This window comes from Hylobates moloch, unplaced genomic scaffold (assembly GCF_009828535.3).
Source record: "Hylobates moloch isolate HMO894 unplaced genomic scaffold, HMol_V3 SCAFFOLD_10, whole genome shotgun sequence".
Lineage (NCBI taxonomy): Eukaryota > Metazoa > Chordata > Mammalia > Primates > Hylobatidae > Hylobates > Hylobates moloch.
Window position 1 is genome coordinate 29,318,360 of NW_026652285.1, and position 17,200 is coordinate 29,335,559.

General features: G+C 51.4%; 1 protein-coding gene across 1 annotated transcript in view; it reads right to left on the reverse strand.

Annotated features, from left to right (window-relative positions):
- The window catches only part of WNT9B (Wnt family member 9B), a 34,086-nt gene extending 17,181 nt beyond the window's left edge, over positions 1-16,905 (reverse strand). Inside the window, exon 1 of the mRNA XM_032162630.1 lies at positions 16,770-16,905. Within this exon, the coding sequence (XP_032018521.1) occupies positions 16,770-16,849 (80 nt within the window). The 5' untranslated portion in view covers positions 16,850-16,905. The remainder of the gene's footprint in view (positions 1-16,769) is intronic.
- Between the last annotated feature and the right edge of the window lie 295 nt (positions 16,906-17,200).

The following is a 17,200-nucleotide window of genomic DNA, read 5'->3' on the forward strand; positions in this document are numbered from 1 at the left end:
TGGTTTTTGTTGGCTTGTTCGTTTTTGTTTTTGTTTTTGGTGCTTCTGGCATGGAGTGGGTGGAGACCAGGGACGCTGCCCAGCACCCTGCAGTGCCCAGAACGGCCCCACCCCAACCACGATGTCCACAGTGCCCAGGGGAAGAGACCCTGGAGGGAGCAATGGGTCTTAAACGGCGCCCAGCTCTGCATGGCCAGCGTTGCCTGGGAGCTCGGTGGAATGCAAATCCTCAGGCCCCACCCCAGAGGCATCTGTTTTTTAAATTTCATCTAATGGACCCTGAGATTGATGGCTCAGAGAGTCCAGTATCAAGTCGGTTAATTTTATTAGTGGTAATGACACTTAGTAGCGATTAATGACCAGGAAAGGCAGCCAACCGCACAGAGGCCTCAGGCCACACTGGGCCCTGGTCTGCCCAGGGGTGCTCTCAAAGAAGGCTCCCTGGCACTGCCTCGGGAACCCCACAGAGCCCATGAAGACAGCCTGGGAGGCCTCAAAAACCCAGTTTCCCTCTGTTTGTTTTCTGTGTTGCAGTTTGGGATCATATTTCCTTTGAAGAAATAGTACCATGACATCATATTTAGAAAATGACCATCTATTTTCCTAAACAGTGAATTATCCTACACGTGCTCAGCCCATGGCTTCTGCTGGGAAGGTATCTTCCTAGACCCCGGAATAATTCTGGGTGTGGCAGGCTTCAGCCTGCTCAGAGATCAGCAGGAACAATGTCATCCCCTGGAAGAAGTGATACTGTTTGGCATCCCAGCCCTGCAGACACCACTCACTGGGTCCCTCTGTGAAATCTCAATTACCCACAGTTAGCTGAGTGCCAAGGGGATAAGATGGACAACTGGAGAAATTCAAGCGGGCTTCCTTAGTCTTATGAACCCAGAAAAATGTGTTTATTTTGGTGTTTTGTTTTGTTTTTTTATCGAGTCTCACTCCATCACCCAGGCTGGAGTGCAGTGGCGAGATCTCGGCTCACTGCAACCTCTGCCTCCCGCGTTCAAGCGATTCTCCTGCCTCAGCCTCCCGAGTAGCTGGGATTATGGGCACGTGCCGCCACGCCCAGCTAGGTTTTTTGTGTATTTTTAGTAGAGATGGGGTTTCGCCATGTTGGCTAGGCTGGTTTCGAACTCCTGACCTCATGTGATCCGCCCACCTCGGCCGCCCAAAGTGCTGGGATTACAGGCATGAGCCACCGCGCCCAGCCAAATATGGGGGTCTTAATGAAGATGCTGCCTTGTGGCCAATCAGATGCTATCAGATCAGTCAAATGAGTAACCAGGGTTCTGAACTAAAGGGCAGAGGAAGGGTTATTTGCCAACTTGCTAATTGCTCTTCTGGGCTGGGGGCTACTGCCTGGCTCAGGTGCTCCTGAGCCTCCTGGGGCCACCACTCTATCAGGCTGCACCTGCTCTGGCCCAGCTACCTCCACTATTCCTGTCTGTCTCAGGCTCCCCCAGGCTAACTTCCAGCATCTCTTTTCCCATTAAGAAAGCAATGACCTCAGGTGAACAGCGGCTGCCTCCGCCCCTTGCTGCCCCCAGTCGGTGCCCTTCTGCTCTCTGCACCCTCACCCCATGGTCCTTGGTGGTCAGGTTGATCATAAAACCAGAGCCCCCACCTCCACACATGCAATGACCTCTAGCTTGGACCCCAGGGCACCCCCAACCACTTGACAGACCAGCCTGTCTTTCTGCAGAGTGGGAGAAGTCAAGGGTGCCCTCAGGGCTTCATCTCACACACACTCTCACCCTCAGATCTCTTCTGATCCTCCTGGAACCTCCTGCCCCACCTCCTTTCACACTCTCCAACACACACCCCACCCACGATTGTGGCTAAAGCTGCCCCGTTGGGGTGACCTTGAAGCAAGCAGAAGATGGCTCTCCCAGGTTTTGGCAAAAGCCTCCCAGGAGACTGCTCTGTCCACCATCAGCAGGACCCCAGGGACCTCACCCTTCAATAATCACCCATCCCCTGCCTGAAGAGTGGGGCCCAAGGATCTCGTGCCCCAAGGCTGTTCTGGCTTAGGTAGTCTGGTCTCGGGTCTGACTCACTCAGAGGTGACCTCAGGGTTGTCCCCTCACCAACTGAGCTCATTCCATCAAACAAATACACCTTAACTCATGGGAGGGGATGGCTGGAGCCAGACTGCTTGGGTTCAAATCCCACCTCCACCTCTTCATAGTTGTGCTACCTTGGGCAAGGTGCTTTACTTCTCTGTGCTCTGAGAGCAGTGAGCACACAGTAAGCTCCAGATAAGTATTTGTCACTATTGAGCACCTACCATGTGCCAGGTACTGTGCTGGGACACGGTCCTGCCCTCAAGAAGCTCACAGTCTGGAAGGAAGTTGGTTGGACTCAGGAGTCCTCCAAACTCTCTCAGGGCCCCAAGAAGGGGAAGGAAGAGAAAGCTTTGCACTGGCCTGGCTCCTTGAGGAAACACCAGTAGCTGCTTAGGGACCCAGATCAGAACTCCTGGTACCATGCGGGTGAGAACTTGATCTTGACCAGTCCCATCCTGCTTGTAGGAGGCCTGGGGGTGAGGAGGAGGCAAGATGAAGCTCTCAGGGAGCACTCCAGGCTGTCTGGGGAGGACCAGGTTGGTGGAGAGCTTTTCTCATCACCTGAGAGTACCCCAGGCCCTGTTCTTCCACCTACTCCCATCCTAGTTTCTGCTTGAGAGGGTCTGATACTTTCAGCAGAGGCTATCCCCGGGATGTGGTGGGTGGGTGGCACAGGGCAAGGCAGCTGGTTTCCAGGGCACCAGGTAATGCCAGTGTGTCTGGACGCTTAGCTGGAGGGTCCAGGAGTGGTACATTACGCCAGGGCCATGCCAGCTGCAGGCAGCTGCCTGGGAACCAGGAAAGCCTTGTGCTGCCCGGGGTGCTGGCCTCCACCCTGAAAAACCCCATCAGATGCTCCTGATAACAGGCTTCCGCTGCAGGGCCATTTGCATGGTGAGTGCACCCTTTGTGCTTTCATCTCAAACGTCTCAGTCTACCTCTCCTGGCCCTCACTGATCCCCCTACACATACAAATACGCACACACACTCACACTCGCTCACACACACATCCACATCTATACACACCTACACTCACGCACACTCTCACACATACACACATTCTCACACACATACACACTCACACACACGCTCTCATACCCCCCTAGCCCCTCCTGTGCTCTCCGCTCCCGACCTCTTCCCAGCAGCGGGGAGTTCAGTGAGGGGCAGTGCCTGGCCCAGTAAGAGAGGGCACCATGGCTCTGGGCAGCCCTTCTTTGAGGGTGGCTGCTCAACACAAACTCCAACTCTAGGCTTCTCTCCTCACCTGCTGTTACACTGGGAGGCCCCAGATTTCCCCTACTGTGAGCACACCCTCCCCTCCACCTTCCGGATGCCTTTCTCTTCTACAGCACCCAGTGCCACCTTGCACCTCCTCCATGACGTCCTGCAGCCAGGCAAATTTGGAAGCTACTGTTTCCTACCTTCCTACCTTTATGCCCAACTCTCTCCACCCCCTCTTTTCACTCACTCGCTCATTCATTTATACCTCTATTAACTGAGTATCAATAAACAAAAGTGCAACTATAAAGGATTTTTTTGGTCGGGCGTGGTGGCACGCACCTGTAGTACCAGCACTTTGGAAAGTCAAGGCAGGTGAATCACTTGAGCCTAGGAGTTCGAAACCAGCCTGGGCAATGTAAGTGAGACACTGTCTCTACAAAATTAAAAATTAAAAAATTAGCTGGGCATGGTGGTATGTGCCTGTGGTTCCAGCTACAGGCTAGGAGGATCGCTTGAGCCCAGGAGGTCAAGGCTGCAGTAGGCCATGATCGCACCACTGCACTCCAGCCTGGGTGACAGAGTGAGATCCTGTCACACACACCAAAAAGGACTTTTCTAAGCATCAGCTCTGTGCCCGGTCCACCCACAGACCTCGAAACCACTCTTTCCTCCTGTCTGGCTCCCCAACCCCCACCCCTGGATCCAGCCTTCCTTCCCTCCCCAGCTCTCACCCTCCATCCCCACGAACCCACCCTGAGGACTGAATCTGGCCACACTTCCCCGCTGGAGCCCACCCCACAGCCTCGTCCGCCACCCATCCCTGACTCAGAGAGGAAAGAGCCGGGTCCAGCTGTAGGCTTCGTCTCTCCAAGCACAGCCCCACTTCCTGTCTCACAGCCGCAGACCGGGCTGCCTGCAGGGGCTGGCATCAGGGAGACGTGCTCAGGGGCTAAGTGGGTAGTGAGCAGCTCGCATGACGAGCATGCTTTGCATCGCAATAATCCCCGGCATTTTAGAGTGTGGCTAGTTCAACATCTGTGAAGGAAATCCTTTCTCTTCTTCCTCCTGTCTCTCTCCCTCTCCACTCAGGCTCGGGCTGAAGCCAAGGAGAGGAAGACTTTTTCCCTGGCACGCATGCATCAAGTGTCACAGTGGCTGTGGAGGGTCCCCAAAGTCATTCCTGCAAAGAAGGATCCATCACCTCTATGAGTCTGTGACTATAAATATCTCCCCCTGTTCCTAGGCTGAGTCCAAACGTACACCATTCAAATCATTATACGTTAGAGCTGGAGAAACCCTTTAAGGTCACCCGGCCCAGAAGTTCTGCTCTGCTGGCTCCTGGAAGGTGTCCTGGAGGCTGTGCGGGGAAGCAGGAGGGCAAGGGCGTGCCAAGTGTGCAGGTCTCTGGTGCCCCACAAGTTCATGCAAGATTGGTCATCCAAGGCGACCCACTGGCTTGGTAGCAGGGCTGGGTCTGTGGCCCAGGTCTCTTGATTACTTCCACCAAGGCTGGCGGTTTCTGCTTGCAGACCTAGCACGTCAGGGAAGCCAAATCAGCCATCACCACAGCAAGCATCTAAGGTGGTGGAAACGCAAGACAGCTAGGTTTTGAGGGAAGGAAGCCTGATCAGGACTCCTCTGACCCCCTGGGTGGCCCAAGGGTGGGCCCTCAGGAAGGGAGAGAAAGACCCTCTGTTTAAAGGCTACTTTCCCTGGTCTGAAACTCAGTCTCTTCAGCAAAAAGTCAGGAATCAGGCTTACAGAAGTGGCCTACCTCTTCATACTAAAGTGTGAGAGTCTGATACAATACCAGTGCTTGAGAACATACTTGGCTAGATAGAGGGAAGCTCAAGGGAGAGGGCCTGGTATGTGAAGAGAAGGCGTTGGGGGAGCTTGGTGTGGGGATGTAGAGGCAGTGGGTGGGAAGTTCAGGGAAAGTCAAATCATGGCTGAAACCGCACTCCTGGTGGCAAGTTCCTACCCAACCAGGGTACTGGGTGACTCCAGCCAAGTTATTTAACCATGACGCGTTGACCAACTAACTAGCTTGACAGGCTCTTGAACGCACCCTGGGCTCTGATCACCCTCTTCCCATGCACAGGCGGGCTCGGGCTGGGCTTGGGCCCTGGAAGGGCCAGGCCTCTGGGGAATGCCTTGTGTGTGACCCCCTCAATGATGAGGACAGTGCCATTGTTTGCACAGGCTCTAGGCAGAGATGTCCCATGCTGCAGATTCCACTTGTTCTCCTGCAGGCCCCACAGATGGCGCACACCCTCCGCCCAGCTGTAGGGACAGCAGGAACCTCCCTGCCTGATCAAGGATCCACCCCCAGAGTAGTCTAGGACACCCCCTGGGATGGATGTAGTTGTGAGCGGCTTCCTTGGGAATAGAACCACTAGGACTGTCCTAAACCCAGAGCCAGCCAGGGCTGGAGTAAGAGGACCCTCCCCCCAGCCAGGCTAGTCTCTCCCTTGTCCCCTGCCATGTCTAACTCAGTCTGACCTCCATGCTGTAACCTCTATTTGGGATACCTTCTCTCAGTCCAAAAGCCCTCATGGATCCCCTGGAACTTTTATAGCCACATCCTTTTTTAACACTTGATCACCCTGAGGTCCCAGACAGCTCTAGTATGCTGTGATGTTTGTTTGCCTCCTCCAGGAAGCCCTCCTTACTTGCCAGCCCCATCCCCCTCTAACCATCCTCTTTCTTTGTCTTCTCTCACTTTTGTGTGTATAGTACCATCAGTTCTGCATGGCTGACACTTCTTTCTTCCTCTTCAAGGCTGTATCCTGTAAGCTCCTTGGCAGAGGCCATGGTTTTTCATACCCTGAGATCCATTCTTTCCCAGTCCAGATGCCTGCTCCTCCCAAGCAGATGCTCTACAGACACCTGCTGGCTGCATATTATGCCCCTTAGGTGTCTAACCCCACGCAAGGAGTGCAGCTCAGGGCTGTCCCTCAGCCTCCCTGCAGTCCCACCCTGCTGGCCTCGCTGTGGTCTTGTTCTCTGGCTGCAGAAGCTACCACCTAAGGCCCCTCCGCCAAACCTTCCCAAGCTGGGGCTGGGTAGGCTTTGGGAGGGCGTGGCTCTGGAGGAGGCTGCCTGTGGCCATGCCCTCCCTAGCCTGCGACTGATTGCTGGTGTATGCTCTCCCCAGTGCCAGATCTCGGGGCCATCCAGCCCTGGTCCTCAGCCCCTGTGGGGCCCTGTACCTTGGGGTATGAGAGCCAGGCCGATTCCCTCTGAACCTCAGTTCCTGGGGAAGATCTGTGCTTGGGTAGCCTGGTGACACCCAGCGAGGACCAGCCAAGCAACTGGCCTGAGTCTTTGCTTAAAACTCAGCTTAGGCCGGGTGCACAGTGGCTTACGCTTGTAATCCCATCACTTTGGGAGGCCGAGGTGGGCGGATCACTTGAGGTCAGGAGTTTGAGACCAGCCTGGCCAGCATGGTGAAACCCCATCTCTACTAAAAATACAAAAAATTAGCCAGGTGTGGTGGCAGACACCTGTTGTCCTAGCTACTCGGGAGACTGAGGCAGGAGAATCGCTTGAACCTCGGAGGCAGAGGTTGTAGTGAGCCAAGATCCTGCCACTGCACTCTAGCCCGGGCAACAGAGCAAGACTCCATCTCAAAAAAACAAACAAAACAAAAAGAAAACTCAGCTTGCACAACCTCTCGTGGTGACTTGGGCTCAAAGTTTGCCACAGGTTCACAAACCTTTATCCACAATTCCAAATTCCAGGAAACTCAGAAAACTACAAGTTTTTTTTTTAACAATTGTGGTGAACTCATATGGTAGCAAGCCCTGACCCGAACCAGGGAGAATATTATGGTCTTTGTTTATCCCAACCTATAGATGTCTTCCTGCAAAATCAATAGAGTCTGATTACAGGTGCTGCCCTAGATCTTGCCAGAGGTGCTGTTAGCCACGGAATATACAATACATTACCTTTCTATACTTTTAATTTTTTAATTTTATTTTTTTCTGCCTCCCCTACCTCCTATACTACTTTTCTTTCTCTTTTCTTTTTTTTTTTTTGAGATGGAGTTTCACTCTCGTTGCCCAGGCTTCAGTGCAATGGCGTGATCTCAGCTCACTGCAAACTCCGCCTCCTAGGTTCAAGCGATTCTCTTGCCTCAGCCTCCCAAGTAGCTGGGATCACAAGCGGCTGCCACCACGCCCAGCTATTTTTGTATTTTTAGTAGAGACGGGGTTTCACCATGTTGGCCAGGCTGGTCTCAAACTCCTGACCTCAGGTGATCCACCTGCCTCAGCCTCCCAAAGTGCTGGGATTACAGGCATGAGCCACCGCACCCGGCCTACTTTTCTAAAATTCAAAGAGAAATGTTGAATTCTGACAGCATCTGGCCTCAAAGGGATTGTAACATCAGGAAAAACAAACCCTTTGGTCTTGCCCTAAAACCAGCCTCTTGGAAGTTTCCAGGACTGACCAGAGCTTGGTAGTTGAAGTCTTTCTGGCTCTAAGACTCTTCACTCTCCTCTTCAGCCTTCATCTCTCCAATGAGGGGCCTGGCTGTGGAAGAGGCCACCCTATCCCCCCAGCTCATGTCTGCTGCTACCAGCATGCCATGAGGTGGTGGGTGTGGCTGATTTCTGGAGTCTGATGGGGATAAGTCTCTGCTCTCTGCTTTGTGTCCAGTTCCTATCCTGACAGAAGCCAGGCCATGGCTCCCAGTTGGCCAGGCCTAGGTGAGGTAGTATGTGCCCCAGAGAGCCCCATGGAGGCAGAAGATGAAGGAGTGAATGGGACAGGGCACAGAGGGAGATTCCAGGCGAAAGGAAGGGCCAGTGAAAGGGAGAGGGCGCTGCCCACCAAGACATTTACTGCAGACCAGGGAGCAACGCTAGGGACTGTGGGACTCAGCCAATAGCAGGGCCCCGAGGTCTCTCCTGAAGGAAACTGCAAGTGAATTGAAGACCTGAGCACCTGAAAAATTAGCTAATGAGCCAAGAGTTTGAGACACACAGGGCAAGACATACCCAGGACATGCGTGAAGTGCAGGGCCTGGGCCACAGGGTCGGGGCTCAGAGGGACAGAGCTGCCCTAAGGGGGCAGGCCTCCAGTTGGGGTTCCACTGCCAGCCTACAGCAGAGATGAAGAGGTTGGCTTGGATTCTGACAGTTTCCCCCCAACACTCACACCTATAAATGAGGATAACCGGCCAGGTATGATGCCTTGGGCCTGTAATCCCAGCTACTCAGAAGGCAGAGGCAGGAGGACTGCTTGAGGCCAGGAGTTCGAGGCTGCAATGAGCTATGATCAAGCCATCGCACTCCAGTCTGGGTGACAGAGCAAGAACCTATCCCTCTAAAAATAAAAAAAAAAAGTGAAATTTTAAAATAAATGAGAATTATATCAGCACCTACCTCCTGGGTTGCCACAATGTGAGGTGAAGTAATGCACATAAAGTGCTGAGCACAGAAAAGGCTGGGTTTGTTCTGAATTGTACAGTGGCTGGGATACAGGCACAGAGAAGAAGGAACAGATGTCACCACCAAAGACTCTTCTTAACTTGGGACGCTGTAGGGCAGATCACTAGATTTCTTGGAATCCTTATATAGAGATAGAATTTTAATACTTATATATACATTCATTTAACCCTTACAACAAGCCTAAGAGATCAAGATTAGCCCATTTTACAGATGAGAAAACTGGGGTCAGAATGGTTATCTGACTTGCCCTGGGTCAGTCAGTAAGTGGTAGATGGAGATTTGAACTCTGATCTGTGTGACCCCAAGCCCAGTGCCCCTTACACTATAACAGGGCCTTGGGCCATGTCCCATCCTGCTCATGCTGATGCCAGGGTGGGAGTCACCCTCACAGCACCTGGCCCACCTCCTCTTGAGCCCAACTTCCACCTGAGCACATAATCCCAAAGGCACCAGGACCTCTCTTCCTTAGGAGATTCCAGCCCGGGAGTCTGCCGGCCCCGCTTCCCTCCTCTCCTCCTTCCCGTCCTCAGCCACAGAAAGTCCACCAGCATCCATTGAAGAGGTTAGGATGACTCTCAGCCCAACTCTGGAGCCCAGCTCCTCAGGGGTTACAGCTCAGCCAGGGACAAGCTGGCCTAAATTCCTTCCCAAAACACAATGATTCTTATCAGCGATGTTTGGCTTTCAATCCACCACCCCTAAAGCAGTAAAATTTCTTTTACCTTTTCTTCCCTCCAACTATGTTTTTCTCAGGCCCCAATTCAATTTCTAAAAATGTGTTTTTATTTTTATTAAAAATAAAAACAATACTATCTAAATACATAGAGCACATAGGAAAAATTTCTTTTTTACAATTTTCAATGCCTGCACACTGAAAACTAGAAAACACTGCTGAGAGAAATTACAAAAGCTTTAAATAGAAAGATATGGCCTGTGTGCAAATCAGCAGACTCAATATTGTCAGAACGTCAGTCTTCCATGAATTGATGTATAGATTCAATGCAATCCCAGTGAAAATCCCAGGAGGCTTTCATGTGGATATTGACGAGATACTACTACTATGCCTAAATACAGTGACCCTGAATAGCCCATGCAATTTCGAAAAAATAGTGCAGTTAGAGAATTTATAGTACTTAGTTTCAAGACTTACATAAAGCTATAGTAGTATAGGAATATAAAAGGCTTATTGGGGAAAAAATTTTTTAAGGCTACAGTAATCAAGGCTTGTATAGTATTGGCATAAGGATAGGCATATAGATAAATGAAACAGAATAGAGTGTCCAGAAATAGGCCCACACATATTGAATCAATTGATGAGCAACAAAGATGACAGTGGAGAAAACATCATCATTTCAACAAATGGCACTGAAACATGTGGACATTCATTTGCGAAATAATAAGCTTGCCCCTTTCTCCATGCTGTACACACTAGTTAACTCAAAATGAACCATAGACTTAAGAGTAAAAGCTAAAACTGGCTGGGTGTGGTGGCTCCCGCCTATAATCCCAGCACTTTGGGAGGCCGAGGCAGGCGGATCACCTGAGGTCAGGAGTTCAAGACCAGCCAGGCCAACATGATGAAACCTTATCTCTACTAAAAATACCAAAATTAGCTGAGCATGGTGGCGCATGCCTGTAGTCCCAGCTACTTGGGAGGCTGAACCATAAGAATTGCTTGAACCCAGGAGGTGGAGGTTGCAGTTAGCCAAGATCATGCCATTGTACTCCAGCCTGGGATACAGAGTGAGACTCCATCTCAAACAACAGCAACAACAACAACAAAATATATAAAGAACTCTTACAATTCAATAAGAAGACAAATAACCCAATGAAATGATATTCAAATGACCAATATACACATGGGAAAATGTTCAACACACCATTCATCAATGGGGAAATACAAATTAAAACCACAATGAGATACTACTACATACTTACGAAAATAGCCACAAGTTAAAACTGAGGCAGGAGAATTGCTTGAGCCCAGGATAGCTGACCATAGAATATGGAGCAACTGGAACTCTCATACATTACTGTGTGAAATGGTAAAACCACTCTGAAAAATGCCAATTCTATAAGTTATGCATATATCAATGATCTGATCCAACAATCCACTCCTAGACAGCTATTCAAGAGAAATGAAAACATGCACCCACAAAAAGAGATGTACATGGATGTTTATACCAGCTTTATTTGGAATAGTCCAAAACTGCAAATAACCCAAATATCTTTTTCTTTTTTTTGAGACAGAGTCTTGCTCTGTTGCCCAGGCTGGAGAACAGTGGCACGATCTCGGCTCACTGCAACCTCCGCCTCCTGGGTTCAAGTGATTCTCCTGCCTCAGCGTCCTGAGTAGCTGGGATTAGAGGCATGCACCACCACCACCACACCCAGCTGATTCTTGTATTTTTAGTAGAGATGGGTTTTCACCATGTTGGCCAGGCTGCTCTCGAACTCCTGACCTCAAGTGATCTGCCCGTCTTGGCCTCCCAAAGTGCTGGGATTACAGGCATGAGCCACCACACGCAGCCAAAATAACCCAAATATCTATCAAGTGGGGAATGGATAAATAATTTGTGGTATAGCCATACAAAAGAATACTCAGCCATAAAAAGGAATTCGCTATTGCTATATTCAATGACATGGATGAATCTCAAAAGCTTTATGCTGAGCAAAATAATCCAAGCATAAGAGGCTATATACTCATGATTTCATGATATAAATTTCCAGAACAGGCAAAACTAACACATAGTGACTGAAAGTGGAGAAGTGGAGTAGCCGTGAGCTGGTGGGAGAGGGTTGATTGCAAAGGGGAACAAGGGATCCTTTAGGATGGTAGAAATGTTCCATGTAGTCATTGGAGTCACCACAAATGTGTTACAGAGGTGTATAATTTGTTAAAACCCATACTGTGCAATTTAAAATGCATGTATTGGCCAGCTGTGGTGGTGCACGCCCATAATTCTAGCACTTTGGGAGGCTGAGGTGGTTGGATCACCTGAGGTCAGGAGTTTGAGACCTGCTTGGCCAACATGGTGAAACCATGTCTTCACTAAAAATACAAAAATTAGCTGGGCATGGTGGCGCACACTTGTCATCCCATCTACTTGAGAGGCTGAGGCAGGAGAATTTCTTGAACCGGGAGGCGGAGGCTGCAGTGAGCCGAGATTGCACCACTGCATTCCAGCCTGGGCGACATAGTGAGACTCCATCTCAAAAAAAAAAAAAAAAAAAAAAAAAAAAAAAAAAAAAAAAAAAAAAAAGGAAAAGAAAAAGCATGCATTTCATTGTATATAACAACGATTTGGGGGGAAAATAAAGATTATGTTTTGTTTCTCCAATGGAATTATAGTAATGACACTTCCACCACCTGGGATGATGTTTAGAACCCCAGCAACCACTGAGAGTGAGCCTGGACTGAGCACTTAGCACGTATGTGCCAGACACCCTATCCAGCCCTTTCATTCATTGTTTCAATTAAGCCTCACCCTCGCCTCTCAGATGGGTATTCTCATAACCCAAAGCTCAGCAAGGTTAAGACATTTGTCTAAAGTCACACAGTTAGCAACAGGCAAAGCTGGGATTCACTGTCTTGGGCTTTTATAAACTTCTCTGTACTGTCCCTAGAGAGGAAAGAAACTCAACCAGTGCAGAGGTCACACACTGAAGACACATCATCAAAGTTAATTATGATTTAAAAACTTGCATCCACAGAAACTATTTCTAGTTACAACGCCATTGGGATAACTTAAAGACTGGATTGGGGGCCAGGCATGGTGGCTCACACCTATAAGCTCAGCACTTTGGGAGGCCGAGGTGGGTGGATCATTTGAGGTCAGGAGTTCCAGACCAGCCTGACCAACATGGTCTCTACTAAAAATACAAAAATTAGCCAGGCATGGTGGCACATGCCTGTAATCTCAGCTACTGGGGAAACTGAGGCGGGAGAATCTCTTGAACTTGGGACGTGGAGGTTGCAATGAGCCGAGATCGCACCATTGCACTCCAGCCTGGGTGACGGAGTGAGACTCTGTCTCTAAATAAATAAATAAATAGACTGGATTGGGTAACTGGGCCTGTCTTGTGCCCAGCTCATCACATAATGCAGTGCATTTTCATTTATACAACATCACTGAAGTTAACATTTGTGGAATTCCTATGCATTCAAAGCCAAAATAAAAACTCTTCAGCAATCCTAGACTTCCAGAGCCAGGATCAGCCCTGTTAGCATTAGGGAACCTTAGCACCTCCAGGTGCTGCTGACCTTGGAGATGAGTGACTTGATCAGGGACAACACAGAGAGTGTCCCAAAGCCAGGACTAGCTTGGCCCCTCACCTCTGGTCCGCCTCCTGTCCCACTGCCATCATGCTGTTCTGTGAGCCAAACTGACAGTCTAGCAGGGGTCAGTGCATCCCATCCCGTCTCACTACTGAGGACAGAAAAGAATGTGTGGCCTTATCCATCTCACTACAGCCAAGAGGGTCTAAAAGAGTCAATTAAGCAGGGAGGGGAGGCTCCCTCCACCCTCACCCCCTGCGGCCTCTCTGCAGCCACTGCTGCCCTGGGGGAATCATACTGTCTTAGCACTGGAGGCTGTCCCTGTAGGTTGAAGGGCCCAGACTGGAAGCAGGACATGGTTTCTATTCAGCCTCCGCCACCAATTCGCTGTGTGACATTGGGTGACTGACTGAACCTTTCTGACCTTCAGATTCCTTGTGGGAACTATTTACACCCATCCTACGTGGCTCTGGAGGAATGGCTCTGAGGATCAGATGAGAGAGGCGGCTGTATGAGAAAGTGATTTGGGCCGGGCATGGTAGCTCATGCCTGTAATCCCAGCACTTTGGGAGGCCCAGGCAAGTGGATCACCTGAGGTCAGGAGTTCGAGACCAGCCTGCCCAACATGGTGAAACCCCATCTCTATTAAAAATACAAAAATTAGCGGGGTGTGGTAGGGGGCACCAGTAATCCTAGCTCTCGGAAGGCTGAGGTAGGAGAATTGCTTGAGCCCAGGAGGTGGCAGCTGCAGTGAGCCGAGATCATGACACTGCACCCAGCCTGGGTGCAGCAAGACTCCATCTCAAAAAAAGAAAAAAAGTGATTTGTAAACTGCAATACTAGTTATGTTTTTTTTTTTTTTTTTATCACCATTAACAGAATTAGGCTCTAGGCTCACTCAAAAGCAGCAGAACCAACAGCTGGCTCACTGTGGTTTGGGGTTGGGGGGTTGCCTCATCTGAAAAATTGGGATAATAATACATGCTGCTTGAAGCAGTCAGTTTTGGACCCGAGATCTTTCTGGGGTCACTTCCAGCTCTGAAGTCTATGATTCTATGATTTCAAAGAGCCCAAGAAGATCGGCCTCACCTGCCCTCCTGATGTTTGCATATTCTCTTATCAGGATGCCAAAGCACTTCGTGTTATAATCAAATGCAAATGACTGCGGAGGAAGAAGCACTTTGCCTCACTTTCCCACTACAGTGTAGATGACTGATACCAGATTCCTCCCAGACAGCGAATGCAGATGGGAAGCTGGGAAGCCTGGTCTGAGTCACCAGAGGGTTTCTTAACTGAGAGCTCAGGCTGAATCCTGTCTCTTCCCTGAGACCAAACACTTAACATCACGAGGCCCCAGTTTTAGCTGATTCTCTGAGCATCTGTCCTGCTCCCCAGATTGGGATGGTGGTGGCTTTTGTGTCTTTTGTCAGCTCTTTCCAGCTGGGCTCCTGACCTGGAAGAGGTGGCTCCGATACTCATCCCTCTCAGCCCTAACCCAGGCCTATTTGACCATCTCACCTGTCATTTTCAAGGCTGCTCCATGCTCAGTTCCCTCAAAATTCTAACCCCATGCACTGCTGAGAACACCTTTCCCTTCCCATACAGCAGCTAGGGTGGTCCTCCTGGAACCCCTCTCCTCTCATCTCACCTGACTCTTGCCCCATTTCCAACCATAAAAACCAAGCAAACAAATGAATTGTGGAAATGAGCCAGTGTATAAGAGGATATAGGTACCATTTGTCCCATCCCTTTCCATTCCAGCTCAGAAAACTGTTAGGGCCAGGACATCAAGATTCTATACCTGGTTTCCTTAATGAAAACAAACTAGCCAGGCCTGGTGGCTCATGCCTGCAATCCCGGCACTTTGGGAGGCTGAGCTGGGCAGATTGAGGTCAGGAGTTCTAGACCAGCCTGGCCAACATGGTGAAACACTGTCTCTACTAAAAATACAAAAATTAGCTGGGCATGGTGGCACGCTCCTATAGTCCCAGCTACTCAGGAGGCTGAGGCAGGAGAATCGCTTGAACCCAGGAGATGGAGGTTGCAGTGACCCAAGATCACATCACTGCACTCCAGCCTGGGTGACAGAGGGAGACTCTGTCTTAAAAAAAAAAAAAAAAAAAAAAAGTCACTAGCATTAGTTGAGCACTTATTGCATGCTAGACACTGTCCTAAGTGCTTTACATGTACTAGCTCAATCCTCTTATAAAATAGGCAGTAATCTTCATTTTACAGATTGAGAGACTGAGAGACAGAGAGGTTAAGTGACTTGGCCAAGAGCACACCTAGCAAGTGGCAAGACTGACCCCAGAGTATGTGCCCTAGTGATGACGACATCCTGCCTGCCGAGGGAACAACCATTCCTTCAAACCTGAAATCTTCGGGAAACAAACAAGTTGTGCACTGCTGTTGGGGTGGATCGCAAAAGGATCAGTCATATCAAGTTCAGCCCCTTCTTTGTACAAAAGGAAAAAGTGAGGCCCAGAGACTTAGTGGTCTTCTTATGTCATTAGTAAGCTGAGCCCAGAGCTAGGGTCTGGGACGATACCCTCCTCCACAGCCCAGACATGTTTTCACCAGGGGTCATGACCTGGAAATTAGCCCACAGCCCTTACTCCAACCTGTGCAGAACTTCTCAGACCTTTACACACCTCTCCCTGGCTACTTCTTCAAAGCAGCCTCTAGCAGGTCACTTGCTTGGTGTTTTCCTGCCTTTGCTGTATATACTCAGACTGTAAGCCTCCTATTGATTTGGGGTGAAGATTTTAAAAGGAGGCAAGGCTTAAAGTAACAGGCTGTACATATTGGAGTTGGCTTTGGGTGGAGGGTGGGAAGGTGCCTTCTTACCCATGATACCTGCCCCCATCCCTCACCAAATCCCTGCAATTCAGGGTCAGAGAAGAAGGGACTTGGAAACAACTGCCCTGTAACTTTTGCTCCAAACATTCCCCTCATAGTTCCTGTCCGTCTCTCTCCCCAGTGTCACCCCCCACTGTGATCCTCCTTTTCCAGCCATGTACACACACACACACACACACACACACACACACACACTGTGGGCCCTCTCACTCTTTCCAGTGTTCTCCTGAGAAATCACCCCATGCCAGGTCTGAGATGTGGTCGCATTTCCCCAGCGCACGGTTCCTTCCTGCGTCTCCAGCTGGCGCTCTCACGGTCCGAGGCTTCCCCCATTCTCCCTGGACCCCATTCTCCCTGGACGCGCACGATCCTCTGCCCCGAGACCGGGAACAGCCCGTCCCACCCATCCACCCAGCCCTCTCGGTCTCCGCTCCGCAGGGCGAAGGCGGAGGGTGGGGAAGGAGTCCGAGGCAAGGACGGCTCGACGGAGGCCAGGATGGCGGCAGACGGGGCACCGGCGTGAGGATCCCGAGAGGGCATCAGAGAGCGGGACTGGCGCCTGAACGGGCGGGGCCAAGGCAGACGGGGCCAGGGTCCGAGGCGTGCGCAGAGTCCGAGACCCGGCGGGATGAGGAGAGCGGCGGCGGAGGGGACCAGAGACTCGGACACTGAACAGGGCGATGGATTCGGAGCCGGGGAAGCCAGAGACCGAGCTCAGGGCACGAACTCCGACTGCGAAGTGGGCTGGGTCTCGCCGGGCTAGGGTCTGAGTTCGAGACCTCGGCGGGGCCAAGGACAGCGGGAGGGAAAAATGGGCCCAGCTGTAGCGGAGGAGGGAGAGGCAGGCAGGCTGGGGAGCGGGCGGGGGGCGCGGCGGGCACTGACCCGAAGTAGGAGGCGGCGGCGGCGGTGGGCAGCGCCAGCAGGCAGAGCCCGGCCAGGGCCAGCGCGGGCGGGGGGCGCATGGTGCTGGCGGCGCGGCGCCCTCTAGCATCTCCTCGCGCCGCTCAAGCTCGCAGCTCCGCCACCACCCGCCCGCGGGACTTTAAACCCGGGTGGGGCGGGGCAGGCGGCGCTGGGAAAGGAGGAGATTGGGAGGCTCCCCAGCCCGGGCGGCGAGCCCCCCGTCCCATTGGCCCCGCCGCCCTCGCCCCGCCCCGTCGCGGGTGGGGCAGCCGCCCCAGGCCCGCCCCCATTGCCCCGCCCTCCGGCCCCAGGTGAGCGCTCACCTGGCTCCGCGCCCGCCCGAGGTCGTGGTGGCTGAACGTGAGGCCCCCCGGGCCTGGAGAGGCGGGGAGGAGGGTACGAGGCGGGGA